This window comes from Thamnophis sirtalis, unplaced genomic scaffold (genome assembly GCF_051295495.1).
Source record: "Thamnophis sirtalis isolate CommonGarterSnake01/CBP01778 unplaced genomic scaffold, rThaSir2_p1.2 scaffold_13, whole genome shotgun sequence".
NCBI classification, from domain to species: Eukaryota; Metazoa; Chordata; class Lepidosauria; order Squamata; family Natricidae; genus Thamnophis; species Thamnophis sirtalis.
Window position 1 is genome coordinate 8,637,559 of NW_028261393.1, and position 14,853 is coordinate 8,652,411.

The 14,853-nt window shown below is 41.1% G+C and overlaps 1 protein-coding gene across 2 annotated transcripts; it reads right to left on the reverse strand.

The window, feature by feature from the left end:
- Positions 1 to 300: 300 nt before the first annotated feature.
- Positions 301 to 14,853, reverse strand: LOC148042985 (uncharacterized). Of its 2 annotated transcripts, none has more exons than XM_087727180.1 (4): positions 14,745 to 14,853; positions 6,878 to 7,018; positions 2,708 to 2,830; positions 301 to 1,199 (listed from the first exon to the last, which is right to left on the reverse strand). In XM_087727180.1, exons 1-4 carry the CDS (start codon positions 14,845 to 14,847, stop codon positions 1,117 to 1,119), a joined length of 450 nt encoding a protein of 149 aa, XP_087583306.1. In that variant the 5' UTR covers positions 14,848 to 14,853; the 3' UTR covers positions 301 to 1,116. The 2 variants fall into 2 exon arrangements, with proteins under 2 accessions (XP_087583306.1, XP_087583305.1); XM_087727179.1 differs by lacking the exon at positions 14,745 to 14,853 and adding an exon at positions 8,692 to 8,987.

Here is a 14,853-nt window from a genome sequence, read left to right on the forward strand (position 1 = left end):
GGGTTGGACTAGAAGACCTCCAAGGTCCCTTCCAACTCTGCTATTGTATTGTATTGTATTGCATTATTGTATTGTATTGTATTGCATTGTATTATTGCATTGTATTGTATTGTATTGTATTATTGTATTGTATTATTGTATTATTGTATTGCATTGTATTATTGTATTGTATTATTGTATTGTATTGTATTGTATTGTATTATTGTATTTTATTGTATTGTATTAATGTTGGCCCAGAAGTCTAATCAAAAAGAAAAGTATCCTGTAACCACCACCACCCCAACAATAAAAACATTTCCATGACTGCCTTACAGCAAATTTGTCATAAAGGACTAAAACCACAGTATAAAACCTCGAATTACAACAGTTCCTTTAGTGAATGTTCAAAATTACAACGGCATTGAAAAAGGGGTCTTATCACCATTTTTTCACACTTACAACCATTGTGTCATCCCGCATGGTCATGTTGAGGACTACTGTACAGCCTGGGTTTTTGCGTAGGTATGCTTACCTGTTTCTATCTCTCTGTGTGTATCTATTTCAGGGGTGAAATCCAGCAGGTTCTGACAGGTTCTGGAGAACCGGTAGCAGAAATTTTGAGTAGTTCGGAGAACCGGCAAATGCCACCACTGGCTGGCCCCAGAGTGTGATAGGAATGGGGATTTTGCAGTATCCTTTCCCTGCCACACCCACCAATCCACACTATGCCCACCAAGCCACGCCCACAGAACTATCCATTAAAAAAAATGAATTTCACCCCTGATCTATTGGTGTTGATGTGTCTGTGCGTTTTTAAGGGAGGTCAGAAAAAGGGAAAGCATTAAAATGATATTGTTTGGAACATTTACGCACATCTCCAGTGAGCTTCAACTGCACATGCATTGCTTCGGACAAAATGTGGCGCTAAGAGAAACCGCGATAGAAAATCCCTAATATGGCATTTTGATTCTGGTTCAAGAAAAAGGAAATGATATCAATAAATAAAAGGCCACACTGATTAACTTTAAACATATAAACCAAGGAGCATCAGACAATTTTTCGATGCAGTTCTAGTCCATTTAAAGAAGAAATATTCTTTCCAAATCTGTAAAGCACATTCCACGGCCTTGAGCTTTTTCAGTTTCCCGGAATTACATTTGATATGATTTCATTTTCTTCTTCGATTTCCTGGAATATAATATGACACCATCCTGCAAAAGCTGGAAGGGACAAAGAAGAAAAAAAATCAAACGTGTATTGTGATCTTTAGGATCAGGTGGAGACTAACTTTCTCTTGAGAAATAGACTGAAAATTCAGCTTTGCTCATCTTTATCCTGAAATCTCATCCAATTCCTGCCTTGCATTTGAACATTTCTTACCTGTCTGAGCTACGTCATGAGATAATTGATAAGGAGATGGTCTAGGAGAGAAAAACTAGCTACCCTCCCTGCTTGCATAAAAATGCTTTTCTGAAATTTCATTCATTCTAATGTCTATGGAGAAGCGCAAACCTCATTCATTGTAACATCTAAAAATAACAGAATAACCAAATAATTGGAGCTGGAAGGGACCTTGGAGGTGTTCTAGTCCAACCCTCTGCTCAAGCAGGAGATTCTATACCATTTCAGATAAGTGTTCTTTTTAAAAATCTCCAGTGATGAAGCACCCACAAATTCTGAAGACAAGCCTTTCCACAGATTAATTGACCTCGTTGTTAGGTGGTTTCTCCTTAATTCCTTGATCAGGTTCTATCCATTGTACCTTATCCTGCCCTCTGATGCTTTGGAGAATACGTTGACCCCCCTCTTCTTTGTGTCAGTCTCTCAAATGGCTGGAAGGCCTTTGGGGTCTTCTAGTCCAACTTCCCGTTGAAGCAGGAGACCCTCTACCATTCCAGACAAGTGGCTGTCCAGTCTCTTCTCAAAAACCTCCAGTGATGGAACACCCGTAATTTCTGGAGAAGCTACACACATATTTCTAAGAATGATGTCCCACCATTTTGTGTTTTCATCACGGTACATGTGAAGCCAATGGAAACACCAAGCCAAGCTTGGCTGGTCTTGAAAGAATTAAGCAGACTCGAGGCTGGTTAATATTTGAATGGGCAACCCGTAGGAACTCTAAACTAAGTGCAAAGTTGACAAAAGACTGCAGAAGGACCCAGGGGCAAAATAATTGTGTGTGGTTAAGGAAACAACACATCCTGGATCAGTGGTGGGATTCAAATAATTTAAAACTGGTTCTCTGCCCTAAAGACCAGCTGGGTAGGCGGGGCTCGGTGGTCATGTGACCGTGTGGCCATGGGCAACTCAACGTCACTCAGGTCAATGGGAGCTTCGCCTTAGCTGTGACAATGTAATAAGGGTTAACCTGAGAGGCAGTTTCTGTAAACAGGGCAATAAAGGTTAGGCTAGAAACAACACCAGAATGTTTCCTTCCTGCCTTCCTTACAGGATTAGCCCTGTAAAGTGGGGGGGGGGGGGAAACAAAATGAGATTTCTTCAAACAACCGGTTCTCAAAATTGCTTAGAAAATTAACAACTGGTTCTCCCGAATAGGTGCGAACTGGTTGAATCCCACCACTGTCTTGGATTCACCCACAGCAAATTAGCTCCAAAAGAGTCTTTAATGAAACCAAGATGGCTTAATGTGGAATACAGTTGGAAGCTCAATTTGGACAAAGGAGTTGATGAAGCCCACATTTCGTAATGCCACCACCGAACTCACCAGAAACAATGGAGATGGGGAAGGAAGCCCAGGCCATCCAGAAGGAAAATCCTCGGTCTTCATAATTCACGTCGTAAGTGTAATGTCCAGTATAAACTGACATTCCAATCATTGTAGCCACCCCTAGGAAGAAATGAATTGAAACATGTCAGAGATTTTTTTAAAAATCAGTTCCAAAATATCATGGCCAAATGTAATAATGCACACAACCACATGATCAACCTATAAGAAGACTGACCCAAGGTACTAGGGAAATCATGTGTGTAGTTTCAGGGGATTAACTGACATTAAGGGAAACACACAAGGGCAGCTGGCAATCGCGCTCTACTGCAATGCGCTCTACATGGGGCAGCCCTTGAAGAGCATTCGGAGACTTCAGCTTGTCCAGAATGCAGCCGCGCGAGCGATTGTGGGTGCACCCCGGTACACCCACGTCACACCTATCCTCCGTGAGCTGCACTGGCTGCCTATTGGTCTTCGGATACGCTTCAAGGTGCTAGTCGTTACTTATAAAGCCCTTCATGGTATTGGACCTGGGTACTTGAGAGACCGCCTGCTGCCAATTACCTCCCATAGACCTATTAGATCCCACAGACTAGGCCTCCTCCGAATTCCATCTACCGGCCAATGCCGATTGGCTACCACCCGGAGGAGGGCCTTCTCTGTGGCTGCTCCGGCCCTCTGGAACGAGCTCCCTGTGGAGATTCGGACCCTCACCACCCTTCAGGCTTTCTGCAAAGCCCTTAAAACCTGACAGGCCTGGGGCTGACGAGTTCCCGTCCCCGCTCGAATTGTGTGCTTGTTGATTGTTTTTAAATTGTTGTAGTTGTTTGTCTGTTGTTTTCCTCCTGTTTGTATCCCCCCCCTTACTTTGGTTTGTGAGCCGCCCTGAGTCCCTCTGGGAATAGGGCGGCATAGAAATGCAATAAATCAAATCAAATCAATCAAGTGTGTGAGAGTTTAGCATAGAAGAGGAAGTGATTTAGAGAAGAACTGGCCTATAGAGGAAACTATAGAGGGAAATATTTATTGCTCAATATGAGTGATGTAATGCTTAATAGGTCTTGGAACCTCAGAGAGGAAACGGTTCAGGGAGAAAACAGGGTCATTACTCAAGAGCTTATGGATTACTGAATCCAGGTGAAAGGGAAAGTGTGGGAAAGAGACTGAATTTGCCTTAATTATAATAGGCAAAAGTGGTGAGAATAATCACTTGGGGAAGCATTCAAGGCTATTGCTACTCTACCAACCCTAAAGACCTTCCCAGAAATCCAAGTTTGTACTTGTATGCTGACGACACCCAACTTTGCATCTCCATCTTGGGTGATCTGTGGTCATGCCATGGCTGGCCTTTCGTGGTGCCTGGTGTGAGAGTCTGAATGGAGGGGAACAGGTTTCAGCTGAATCAATCAATCAATCAATCAATCGATCAGAATGCAGCTGGAAGAGACCTTGGAGGACTTTTAGTCCAGTCCCCTGCTCAGGCAGGAAACCCTGTACCCAGTGGTGGAATTCAAATTTTTTTTTTACTACTGGTTCTGTGAGCGTGGCTTGGTGGGTGGGTGTGGCTTAGTGGGTGGGTGTGGCTTGGTGGGCGCGGCAGGGGAAGGATACTGTAAAACCCACATTCCCTCCCGATCAGCTGGGATTCAGGAGGCAGAGAATAGATGGGGGCGGAACCAGTTAAAGGTGGCATTTACTGGTTCTCCCAACTACTCAAAATTTCCGCTAGTGGTTCTCCAGTAGGTCAGAACCTGCTGAATGTCACCTCTGCCTGTATCATTTCAGACAAATGGCTGTCCAGTCTCTTCTTGAAAACTTCCAGTGTTGCAGCATTTACAATTTCTGAAGGCAACTTCTGTTCCATTGGTTAATTGTCCTCACTCTTAGGAAACTTCTCCTTAATTCCAGGTTGCTTCTCTCCTTGATTAGTTTCCATCCATTGTTTCTTGTCCCGCCTTCTAATGCTTTGGAAAATAAGTTGAAATCCTCTTCTTTGTGGCAGCCCCGCAAATAGCAATAGCCCTTAGACGTATATACCACTTCCCAGTGCTTTACAGCCCTCTCTAAGCGGTTTGCAGAGTCAGCCTGTTGCCCCCAACAATGTGGGTCCTCATTTGACCCACCCCGGAAGGACCGAAGGCTGAGTCAACCTTGAGCCTCGTGAGATTTGAATTGCCGAACTGCAGCTAGCAGTCAGCTGAAGTAGCCTGCAGTACTGCACTCTAACCACTGCGCCACCTGGGAATACTGGAATACTGCTAACATATTACCCCTAGTCCTTCTATTTTCTAGACTGATAAAACCCTGGTAAAACAGAGTGGCTGTGTGTGTGTAGTGCCTCAGGATCTGGGGGGTTTATCGTCTTTAGTTCTGGGTAGAATTGCATTACCCAGGACATAAGCTGAGGGGAAGGGGGTTCCTTCTAGATTTATGGTACCTACTCTAATAGCAGGTGGAAGTTGTGGCTAGGAGGACATCTTTGAGTCCTGTGGCCTTTCCTGGGCCATGGGGCCCTGTGCTCCATCACTCTTGGTCATCTCTCATTTGGATTACTGCAATATGCTCTACAACTCCACTTCTACCCTCAAAACAACACTATAGAGAACTGCACACCAAGACAACTAGACACAAAGACAGTTCCCTCCCCCAAATGCCATCACTCTCCTAAACAACTATTTCCCACAACATTATTTACTAAGACGGCATTACTATTCTTCTTCTCATCTTTCCTATTACCTATCTCCTCCTACTTATGACCTTGTTGCTTCTGCCTTTATGATTTATATTGTTTTATTTAGTTTCCTAGTAAGAGGTTTGATTGCTTGTTTAGTATCCTAGGACTTATCACTAAGTGTTGTATCTTACAGTTCTTGATGAATGTATTTTTTATGTACACTGAGACCTTATGCACCAAGGACAAATTCCTTGTGTGTCCAATCACACTTGGCCAATAAAGAATTCTGTTCCATTCCATTCCCTTCTCTTCTCTTCTCTTCTATTCCGTTTCATTCCACTCTCTTCTCTTCCCTTCCCTTCCCTTCCCTTCCACTCCACTCCACTGCATTCCATTCTATTTTATTCCCTTCCCTTCCATTTCACTCTCTTCTCTTCCCTTCTTCTCTTCCCTTCCCTTCCCTTCCACTCCACTCCACTCCATTCCATTCCACTCGCTTCTCTTCCCTTCCCTTCCACTCCACTGCATTCCATTCTATTTTATTCCCTTCCCTTCCATTTCACTCTCTTCTCTTCCCTTCTTCTCTTCCCTTCCCTTCCCTTCCACTCCACTCCACTCCATTCCATTCCATTCCACTCGCTTCTCTTCCCTTCCCTTCCACTCCACTGCATTCCATTCTATTTTATTCCCTTCCCTTCCATTTCACTCTCTTCTCTTCCCTTCTTCTCTTCCCTTCCCTTCCACTCCACTCCACTCCATTCCATTCCACTCGCTTCTCTTCCCTTCCCTTCCACTCCACTGCATTCCATTCTATTTTATTCCCTTCCCTTCCATTTCACTCTCTTCTCTTCCCTTCTTCTCTTCCCTTCCCTTCCCTTCCACTCCACTCCACTCCATTCCATTCCATTCCACTCGCTTCTCTTCCCTTCCCTTCCACTCCACTGCATTCCATTCTATTTTATTCCCTTCCCTTCCATTTCACTCTCTTCTCTTCTCTTCCCTTCTTCTCTTCCCTTCCCCTCCACTCCACTCCACTCCACTCCACTCCATTCCATTCCATTCCACTCTTCTCTTCCCTTCCCTTCCCTTCCACTCCACTCCATTCCATTCTATTTTATCCCCTTCCCTTCCATTTCACTCTCTTCTCTTCTCTTCCCTTCTTCCCTTCCCTTCCCTTCCCTTCCCTTCCACTCCACTCCACTCCACTCCATTCCATTCCACTCTCTTCTCTTCTCTTCTAATTTCTATTTTATTCTGCTCCGCTCTGCTCCGCTCCACCCCACTCCATTCTCTACATTGAGCTACTCTTATCAATCAATTTATAAATCAATAAAAGCAAGCAAATAAATAAATTATAAGTTGGGTTTAAGTTGCAAAAGTAGGCATTTCTGGCCAGCTTTTGGGGTGGGGTGGGGGAGGGAACCAACAAGTTGGGTTAAGGGACCTAAGCCAATCCATTCTGCTTCAGAAGAGGAATTTGAGGTTGCAGGTACCTGGCAATAAGATGCTTTGTTGGAATTTTTTGATCAGGAAGCTGTTCTTCTTGCAGATGCAGAGCAGGAGGAGAGAAAGCGGGAGTGCGACTGAATGCGCTGCTGCTATTCCCAGAAGCCCAATAACAAATAAGTCGTATTCTGCAAAAGAATAATGATAACACGTTCAGAATGCAAAACAAGACAAGCCTTTGGAGTAGCTGCGTTCACATAACGCCATAACCCGAAACCCCAGGTTCATAAATACAGGTAATCCTCAACGTACGAACACAATTGAACCCCCAAATTTCCGTTGCCAATTGAATTGGCCCCATTTTGCCAGTTTCCTTGCCAGAGTTCTTAAGTGAATCACTGGTGTCGTTCAGTGAATCTGGCTTCCCTGTTGACTCGGCTAGTCAGAAGGTCTCAAAGGGGGGACAGTGTGAGATAGAGGTGGTGGTGGGGGTTCAAACTATTCTCCAAAGCACCAGAAGGGAGGACAAGGAACAAGGGTTGGAAACTAATCAAAGAGAGAAGCAGCCTGGAATTAAGGAGAAACCTCCTAACAGTGAGGACAATTAACCAATGGAATAAGTTGCCTTCAGAAATTGTGGGCGATCCATCACTGGAGGTTTTTAAGAAGAAACAATAGCAATAGCAATAGCAATAGCAGTAGACTTATATACCGCTTCATAGGGCTTTCAGCCCTCTCTAAGCGGTTTACAGAGTCAGCATATTGCCCCCAACAACAATCCGGGTCCTCATTTCACCCACCTCGGAAGGATGGAAGGCTGAGTCAACCCTGAGCCGGTGAGATTTGAACTGCTGAACTGCTGATCTAGCAGTCAGCTGAAGTAGCCTGCAGTGCTGCATTTAACCACCGCGCCACCTCGGCTCAAGATAGTCACTGGTCTGAAATAATGTAGGTTTTCTTGCTTGAGCAGGATGCTGGACTAGAAGATCTCTAAGATCCCTTCCAACTCCTATTCTATTCTATTCATTCTATTCTCTCCTCTATTTTATTTTATTCATTCTATCTTCTCTCCCCTATTCTATTCATTCTATTTTATTTTATTTTATTCATTCTACCCTCTCCTCTCCTCTATACTATTCTATCCATTCTATATTCTATTCTATTCTATTCATACTCTCCTCTCCCATATTCTATTCATTCTATCCTCTCCTCTCCTCTATTCTATTCTACTTTATTTTATTTTATTCATTCTCTCCTCTCCTCTATTCTATTCTATTCATTCTCTCCTCTTCTCTCTATTTTATTCTATCCTATTTTATTCATTCTTTCCTCTCCTCTCCCCTATTCTATTCTATACATTTTATTTTATTTTATTTTATTTTATTATTATTTTATTTTATTCATTCTACCCTCTCTTCTCTCCTCTCCTCTATTCTATTCTATCCATTCTATATTCTATTCTATTCTATTCTATTCTATTCATACTCTCCTCTCCCATATTCTATTCTGTTCATTCTATCCTCTCCTCTCCTCTATTCTATTCTATTCTACTTTATTTTATTTTATTCATTCTCTCCTCTCCTCTATTCTATTCTATTCATTCTCTCCTCTTCTCTCTATTTTATTCTATCCCATTTTATTCATTCTTTCCTCTCCTCTCCTCCCCTCTATTCTATTCTATTCATTCTCTCCTCTTTTCTCTATTTTATTCTATCCTATTTTATTCATTCTCTCCTCTCCTCTATTCTACCAAGAAATGACTCTGCTATGACCTATGAACCTCCATCTTCAAAGAAATTAGCAACCTCAGAAGGCGAGTGGCCCAGGTGTGTCACATGCTACATCCTGACAAACAGCTTACCCCAACCTCGATTTATAGAGAAGCAGGTTGAGTCGATGCAATATCTCCACAGGTTTTCATAGTGCGTTCCCAAAGAATTAGTGACAACAATCCAGTTGTCAGTGAATAGACTAATGAGCAGAAGTGCAGAAGCCAGAGATAGAAGAATAGGACTGACGAGCTTTAGGACAAGTAATGGCCACCACATTGCCATTGTCCCTCCGATTCAGGAAACTCTAGGAAATTGAGCTTCAGTTTCTTCTTCAACTCTGAGATGAGACACCTGAAGGAACTTCAGACGAAGGAAGAAAAAGGTGGAATAATCCCACAGGTAACAGGGCATCTCAGATTAAGAGCTATGAAAAGCTTGGACCAAAGTACAGTGACTGTCATTATATGCTCATAATTTATCAGCGGGGTTTAGAAATCAAGGAGAAAGGAGGTGGAGCTTCGGATATTTCCAGTTTTTAATTACGCCACATGTGTTTTCAATAAGTTTCAATATTGAGGATAGGACAGGCAAAAGGAAGCTGAAGAAAGAAAAAGAGAAGGAGAGAGGTAGGAAGGAGAAGACAGAGGGTAGGAGTAGGGGAGAAGTAAGGGAAGGAAGAAGGGGAAGGAGAGGAGGAAGGAAGGAAGTAGAGAAGGAAGGGAGGGAGAAAAGAAAAGAAAGAGAAAATAAGGTGGTGTCATAGCAGGTGTGAAGGATGGTAAATAATACATTCCAAATTATACCTTATACCCTTTTAAATGGAATAATAATAATAATAATAATAATAATAATAATAATAATAATAATAGTAATAATAATATAAGAATGGCAAAGAAAAAGAATAACTATGTGAATGTATACCTATAACTGCATGTAAGAGAATAGATGACAGTAAAAACATAAAGCACAACATAGGTAAATAATACTTGATCATAAGTAGCTAAGTATAAATAAATAAAGAAATGTATATAAAAATGGATAATGAGTAACGAGATTACCAACGCAAGATAGAAATGTATAGAAGGGAAAACACTAACTGCAAAGAAACCGATTCGGAACTGCTGTATGATATACGATGGAACTTATTGTTCCTATGTTGTTTTTAAGTTATGTGGTTATTTTTTTTTTTTGTTATTATTATTATTTTTTTGCCTTTATTTGTATGCCGCCCTTTTCCCTGGGGGGACTCAGGGCGGTTCACAATTCAAAAGAGGGAGGGGGAGAAGACAAACAATAGACAATACAGCATGTTAAAAAGAAAACACAACAATCGCACAATTCGAGTGGGGCTACAATCTTAACCCCAGGCCAGCCGGGACAGCCAGATCTTTAAAGCGGTGCGGAAGGACTGGAGGGTGGTGAGGGTCCGAATCTCCACGGGGAGTTCGTTCCAAAGGGACGGAGCAGCCACCGAGAAGGCTCGGTGTTAATGAGTTTATGTGTTCTGTTGATGTGCTTATGTGTATAAAATAAAAAATAAAAAAATAAAAAAAGAAAGCTGGTTGAGTCTCGGAGGAAATATTGAGCCTGATCTGATGTTTTACACTATTAGTCTTCTCATCGTTTCTATCACCCATCTTCTCTCACTTATGAGTGCAGGACTGTAACCTTGTTGCTATTGGATCCTTACGATTTATACTGATATTGTTCCCTGATGGCTTCTTTGTACCCTATGACTATCATTAAGTGTTGTACCTTATGATTCTTGATGAACGTATCTTGTCTTTTTATGTACACTGAGACCATATGCACCAAAGACAAATTCCTTGTGTGTCCAATTCCTTCGCGCTCTCCCGCTACCGAACTTGTGTCCTCCCTCATTGTGAATACCAGGTGGGAAGATGTTCATTGTGTGGGATCTTATAAGTCAGGGTTGTGATTCTGTGCTCCATTGTCCTATGGCTTGAGCGATCCAGCCAATAAAACAGCCTAATATTTTTGGGAGCTAGGTCCCAATGACCGATTCTTGTTTTCTTTGAGTGCTTCAGGTCTATTTTCTGAAACTGACTCCAAGATTATTTGGTTCTTCTCATTCTATTTGCAGAAGTTGATCAGACAGGCACTTCCAAGTCATTTTTCAGCAATGGTGATGTGTTTCTGCTGTCAAATCCTTGGTCTATTAATGCCATGATCAGTGCTTCAGCATTGTGCTGCCCCCTGGTGGAATGCAAAAGGGTTACCCTCCTTCCTTCCTTCCTTCCTTCTTTCTTTATTTCTTTATTTCTTTATTTCTTTATTTCTTTATTTCTTTATTTCTTTATTTCTTTATTTCTTTATTTCTTTCATCTTTCCTAAAATCCAGATGCTGAGATTTTGTAGAAGGACACAGTTGTTAAAATCCAGTGAAATTTAGTTCAATTCCAAATGTTGACTGCTCTTGATTTTCTTTTATGAGACTGGGACCATTCCCTCTACAAGAGTTGGAGCATCCACCCAGGGGCCACGGGATTTCAATTTTCTGTCTGCTTCTTTATTTGACCTGATATTAAAACATAAAAAGGCACCGGCTTCCGGTTTGAGGAGGCTTGACGAGGGTTGTTAGATTTTAATGTAATATGATTGCACATGTATACTGTCTTCTCTTATTTTTTCTTTGAAACTAGGATATGTTAAGTATACTGATATGGAAGCATAAATACCATCAACATAGATTGGAGTTTGCTCAGAAGTAGAAATACACCAATGAGAGGAAGAGTGGGAAACAGAAGAGAGAAGAAAGATAGGAAGAGAAGGATAGGAGAGAGGGTAAGGGAGGAAGATGAGGAGGATAAGGAGGAGTGGAAGGTAGTGAGAGGAGAAGGAGAAAGGAAGGGGAAGTAGAGTAGGAAAGGATGATGGAGGGAAGAAAGTAGGTAGGAGAGAGGTAGAATAAAGAGGTGAATGGAGAGCAGAAGAGCTAACAATGGGTTTTTATCTTTCTGGGTGTTGATGACAAGAGGAACTGATATAATTACTACTTAATACAATAGGATACTGGCTATGTAATAGTATACATGTAATTGTATGTTATGAAAATGGAAAATAAAAAAGTATAGTTGAAAAAAAAGGCATCCATATTTTATATTTCTCTCCATCTCAATTTAACAGATAGATATGGCTATTTTTACAACCAGGATCAAAGTGAAGCTGAAGACAAGAAGTTTCTTTTCTTTTCTTTTTAATAATCCCATACAGGTAAATCTTGATCAATTCCATTAATAAACCCCATGAAATGGTGGCATTAATCAAGTTTACGCTATTCAAAGTGATATTTCTGTGGAAAATAGGATACCTGGATCCACCTTGAAAAAATAGTCAATTATATATATATATGTATTAAAAAAATTATAAGTTTATTAATGAAATACTGTACAATCTAAGAGAATGAACCCATATCCAGAGCATATCTATTATCTCCTGTATTCTGCTTAGTTCTTCAAAATGTATCTTCATTTTTGTACCTTCTTTGAACAGAACTTTTCTTTTTTACGTTTTGCACAAATGATGATTAACATCTAAAACCTTGGTTGGGCGTGGCCAACTTGTAAAATGTGGTGAAGCTCACTTAGCAACCAAAATGTTGGCTCAGAAACTCTGGCGTTTGAAGCAGGCAAGTCTTAAAACTGTCAAGTTACAAGACCCTTGCATCCCTAACCTTTTTGAAAAAAAAACCCAGGGGTGTTCAAACTTGACAGCTTTAAGACTTGTGGACTTCAACTCCCAGAATTCCTCCTCCAGTCATGTTGGCTCAGGAACTCTGGCATTGAAGAGTGCAAGTATTAAAGCTATCAAGTTACAAGACCCTTGCACCCCTAACCCTTTAGAAAAAAACCCCCAGGGGTGTTCAAACTTGACAGCTTTAAGACTTGTGGACTTCAACTTCCAGAATTCCACCTCCAGTCATGTTGGCTCAGGAACTCTGGCATTGAAGTGTGCAAGTCTTAAAGCTGTCAAGTTACAAGACCCTTGCACCCCTAACCCTTTAGAAAAAAAACCCCAGGGGTGTTCAAACTTGACAGCTTTAAGACTTGTGGACTTCAACTCCCAGAATTCTTCCTCCAGTCATGTTGGCTCAGGAACTCTGGCATTGAAGTGTGCAAGTCTTAAAGCTGTCAAGTTACAAGACCCTTGAACCCCTAACCCTTTAAAAAAAAGGTTTAGGTTAGGTTTAGGTTTGACAGCTTTAAGACTTTAAGGTTAAGATAGGACTCTTAGAGGCGGGTGGGGTGATTGGTGATCCAGCCAATCAGTGAGCGGCAGGCGGGGCAAGCGTGGTGTGGACGGGCAGGGGGAGGGAGCTGGAACTGATTCTAAATGGCACGGTAGATTTGTGGAACCACTTCTATAGAAGAGGTTAGAACTGGCAGGAACCCACCTCTGATGTGTTGGCCACAGCATGAAAGTATTATTGTACTGCTGTTTTTTGATATGTTATCTTTGCCCACAGGGCAGATGCCAGCTTTGGGAATGGAGAATATTTGAAGGTGAATGTTTGTAAAGATATGTGAAGAATTGTTCAGAACGCTACAGATACTTGACATCTAAATGTGCACACCCCTCTTCCTTGGGCCTTACGAAGAGCCAGATGGCTGTAGATTAGTGCACTGTCCAGGGTGCTGAAGCACTGACATATTCATTCTCTGTTTTCTATCTGCGCAGCACATACAGCATTACTAAGCGACAATCTTCTTCATGGCTGAATAAATTGCTCTAATTGGGGAAGCTTATTTTTTTTTAATTGGATTCATTTTTATCATTTAATTGAAGGGAGCAGTTAACTCTTCCTGAAGAATTTTAAAGAGGTAGGAGAAAAATCTCAGGTGTGCCTATGTATACAGTGTAGATGTGTGTCCCAACGGGCATTGTGTCCTTCACAAAATATTGCAGTTGTATTAAAACTTCTGGATCACAGTGTCTGTAACATGCATTTTATGAACTTGGGAACCTTCTAATTTTTAACTTTTTTAAAAAGTTAAATTTTGGAGATTTATCAGGATTGGTCAAACATCAGATGCTCTGACATTCTTTAATGAGTGTTTGTACACAGAAAATGAGTCCAAAACAGCTTTTTTTTAAAAAAACCTTGGCATATCACAAGTGTGCTGATAAAACTTACTTTTTGCTGCTGTATTATATCACCTGAATACATGCAGCCCGAATATGATTTTTTAAAAACCATTTACCTTGACATAGCAGATATTTCATTAAAGCAAAGAGTGAACTAGAAGTGGTAGAGGTGCCACTGAAAAAACAAAGGCCAAACTTATCAAAGAAAGTGATACTGAACTATTGAATTATCTGCTTTTGTTTTCTTGGAAGAAAATTTCTTTTCTGATCTGGCTTCAGATCCTAATTTTATTACTTCAAGATATGAAAGATAAAGAATAAGACAGATGAAAGAATAAGAGAACATGTAACACTATCCGTGCCTCCAAGGATATCAATGCAGCTTCACTGGTCATCTCCAAAAGCAGTATCACATTTCTCCTACATTGGTGCTGCTTCACGTTTATGAAATTTATAAGGAAACCAACCTGTCCAAAGGGGGGGGGGAAAGAATGGATTAGCCACACAGCAAATGAAGTAGAATTTTTTTTTTGGGGGGGGAGCGCCTTCCCTCTGGAATGAGCTGCCCCCGGAGCTTCGTATAATCCCCAACCTCCAGTCCTTCTGATGCGCCCTAAAAAGTTGGCTTTTCCAGCAAGCCATCCTGGCCTGAACAAAAAAAAATAAATTATTGATCACTGTTAATTTTAATTCGATTTTTTTTTAAAAAAAATGTCATTGTCAATTTTAATTGGGTTTGGGATATTCTATTTAAATTTTTTTTAACTTTTGTATTATGTGTTTCTTTTACTGTTGTACGTCGCCCTGAGTCCTTGGGAGAAGGGCGGCATATAAATCTAATAAACCTAAACCTAACCTAACCAACCAAGAATGGGATCGGATAAGCTGCAGTGTAAGATATATGGATGTTTGTAGGTTTAGATGTTGCTTAGTTCCCAAACCAAATAATTTCACTGTTGTCAAAATGTACAGAATTCATAGACATGTACCTTTAGAAAAAAAAAACCCCACCAGTTTATTCACAGAAGATCCTTACCAGTTAGAAGGTACAAAGGAAAAGAGGCCCAAGCCAAGCCAAAAGACCATCCATATTGGTTGGTGGAACCAATTCCTGCTGAGAAAATGGACATGGCAATCATGATACA